The 3,324-nt window shown below is 45.0% G+C and overlaps 1 protein-coding gene across 1 annotated transcript; it reads right to left on the reverse strand.

The window, feature by feature from the left end:
* Window positions 1-1,551: 1,551 nt before the first annotated feature.
* On the reverse strand, window positions 1,552-2,831 carry LOC113327866. The gene is made up of 2 exons (XM_026574988.1): window positions 2,139-2,831; window positions 1,552-1,998 (listed from the first exon to the last, which is right to left on the reverse strand). The coding sequence occupies exons 1-2, from the start codon at window positions 2,829-2,831 to the stop codon at window positions 1,552-1,554; spliced, it is 1,140 nt and encodes a 379-aa protein (XP_026430773.1).
* Between the last annotated feature and the right edge of the window lie 493 nt (window positions 2,832-3,324).

Raw genomic sequence — 3,324 nt, forward strand, 5'->3', positions numbered from 1 at the left:
AACGAGGCTTCACAAGCTCTCATTATCCCTTTGCCTTCACGACAAGAGCGCTTCTATCCCTGGCTTGCATGGCTCGCTACTTGAAAATTTGTTCACCATTTGCAAATATCTTTCTCTCCTTTCCCTTGGGATATTGTTTCTTCTTTGAATAACCGCTATTGATTGTTGCATTCGATACTCTCTTTCCCTGAATTCTCTTCTGCTGTTTTCGATGGCTTTCTTCAAGTCTTCTCGCTCTTTTTGCTCACCTCGCCCTAGACCTTCTCGTTTTCGTGCGTAATTTTTTTCTTCAGTTCATGCTCTTCCCATAGCATATCTCTTCTCCTGAATATCACTATCTTCATGCTTCCTTTTCAAATGATTATTTCTGATAATCAACTTCTCATTTTTCCTTTCTAACCTTATTCGTTCCCTGACCAGATCTTCTTTCCTACGCCTCTCTTGGTAAAGTTCCTCCTTTAACTGGGCCATCTCCTCGTCTTCGCGAATGTCTTTCAATTTATTCTGTATATTTTGTATTTCAACGCTTTCCTCAGCCTCTTGTTCTTGCACCCTTTTTCCTCTTGACCGGTTCATCTTCCCTCATTCTCGTGGAATTTGTTTCTCCTTTGTCGTGGAAGTTTCCCTTTTGTTCTTTGTCATTTTATTTCCTTCAGCAACCTTCCCCTTCTTGGCCTTTCTCCCTGGCTTTTGATTGACCTGGCCTCCTTCCTCGTTATCTTCCTCAATATGAACTTATGCTTCATTGATTTCCTCCTCGTCCTCTTGCGTTACGCTCAATTCTTTGCTAGACTCTATCATAAATACCATCAGGTGCTCGGATCTTCTTTCTTCATTGACTTTCTTCCTTTCGCCCATCTTCTTTCTTATCTTTTCCTCATAGTTATGCACGTCTTTTGTTATACATTCTTTTGTATATCTCAGATTTCCCCTTATCTCGCCGATTCATCTTGGCATTGGGAACCGGATCGCCTGGTGATATGTCGACGCAAATACCTTTATTCCATGTATCCAAGGACGCCCTATGAGAGCATTGTAGGGATAATCGACATCTACGACACAGACTGTGACCTTCTTCTCTAGTTCTCCATCGAGAATCTTCACGGTCAACTCCCCTTTCGGCTTAGACGCTACCCCATTGAACCCATATATGTTATATGTAAAAGGTACAAGATCCGAGTCCTTGTATCCCATGGTCCTAAAGGTATGGTAAAATAGGATATCGACTGAACTCCTAGTATCAACTAAGATTTTGTCTATTTCCCAAATTCTCCTTTCCTCAGCTTGTTCTTCCTCCCATCTGTAATATTTTCCGAATCCCAAGGTCACGACCAGAGGATTTGTGTGCGAAATTTCCCCGTCAGGTGCATCCTTCGGCGAGAAGGTTATCTCCCTCTTCTGCCATTCCTCTAACGGCTCTTTCGCCATGACACTGAATATTTCATTTCCCTCGAAATCCCTCTTATGTACTCTTTTAAGCACATTGTCCTGAAAGTCTTGGAGACTCTTGGTTGCATGAATTATCGAATTACAGTTTGATTGTTGCTTTCCTCAGTCTATCTCGATCCGGTATATTGGCTGATTCTCACGAGGTAGCGGGGGTGTCACATAGCTCTCTAGGAAATGCGCGAGTTTCCCTTGGTCTATCAAGCGAAGAATAATTCGCCGAACGTTCCTGCAATCTATTGTGTGGTGTCCATGGAAGCGATGATACTTACAGAATTCATGACTTCGTGACCCCGATGGGGGCTCTCTCCCGAAATTTGGTGGGGGCGGGATTTCCTCCGTCAACACTATTGCCTCCCACACTTTTTCCACAGTTGTGTTAAGTCGTGGGAGTTTCACATCTTCAAAGATCGGTGCATTGGAACTTCTTTCCCCGTATCTGGGTCCCTGATTATTCCTAGGTTGGTATCCCGCATTGTAGCTTCGTGGCTCATGATTTCTTCGTTTCGAATCCTCATACCTTTGTTGATCAATCCATTCCTGATCTCCACTCTGGACGGACACAAGCTTAGTTGGGACGGGAACTGCTGGCCCTCCCTTTCCTCGCCCGAGTTCATCCTCTACTGTGTGTACCGTCCTTGGTAACAGCCTAGAATTCCCTTCTTTCGCTGGGCCAGCGTCATTTCACTGACCTGCCTCTGCTTTTCCTCCAACGCTATGTATTCCTCCTGGTATTCCCTCAACTCGTTCATTGTTATCGAGTTTCGAATAATGAATATCTGTGTGTACAGAAGGTCTGTTGGGATCAGAGCATTCACGAAGGGTAAGATGAAGTTTCGTTCATCAACTCTCCCGGCTAACTCGCTGCACACTGTTCTCCATCTCGTGACCAAACCCCGCAAGCTTTCCATTGGCCTTCTCCTCAGGTTGAACAATGTCTCTATCCCTGGCCTCAACAAGTTGTTGCTTATATAAGTCATCAAGAATATCCTCTGCAAATCTTTGAATGATGATATCGACTTCTCTGGGAGCCCATAAAACCAGGATAATTCTTCCCCTGCTAAGCTCGCAGGGAAATATCGACAAAGTACCGCGTCATTTCGTCCCCACTGCATCAACGAAAGGGTATATTGCTTCAAGTGTTGCACTGCACTTTCCAATCCACTGAATATGCTTGCAAGCGTTGGTAACACGCATTTCTCCGGTATTTCCGCATGCATGATCTCATAGGTGAATGGCGACTTATCTGCTTCCTCTATCGCTTCTGCTAACTGCACTCTTCCACCTCTTCGTGAGTTATTTATTAAAGCCCTCATGTCTCTTAGCTCGTTTAAAACTTCTTGGTTCAAGTTTCCTCCATCCTCCTCATGGTGACGACCTCTCATCACGCTAAGCCTCCCTTCACCTGGTCGTCGTCTTTCCTCCCCGTCTCGGATAAGGTTCACCTGATGTTACAGTTCGTCCTCCCATCTATGTTCCTCCTCATGTCTCCGCCTTTCATCTTCCCATTGTGAGATGTCCATTGCTCTTCTCAATTATCTTTCTTCGTCTTCATTCATTCGTCGTCATCTTCGTCCTCCTTCGTCTTCTTCGTGTTCATATCTCCTTCGCCGCAACTCATCTTCCTCCGAAGATACAGTGTTTTCTTCCGAATCTATGGCATCCTCCACGTTTTCGTTAAGTCTTCGGTTTTGTTGTCTCAACCTAGCGTTATGCCTTTCCAACTGCATCTGTTATTCCGCCAAGTCCCGGTATCGTTCTCGCTCACGATGGAGTGTCTCCCTTAGCTGGTCCAACGTCATGTTTTCTTCTCCGATATTCTCCTCCATCTCCTCACGAGTCATCTCCTCCTCTACAACAGTGTTTGTATCGGACGTG

This window comes from Papaver somniferum, unplaced genomic scaffold (genome assembly GCF_003573695.1).
Source record: "Papaver somniferum cultivar HN1 unplaced genomic scaffold, ASM357369v1 unplaced-scaffold_107, whole genome shotgun sequence".
Taxonomy (NCBI): Eukaryota; Viridiplantae; Streptophyta; class Magnoliopsida; order Ranunculales; family Papaveraceae; genus Papaver; species Papaver somniferum.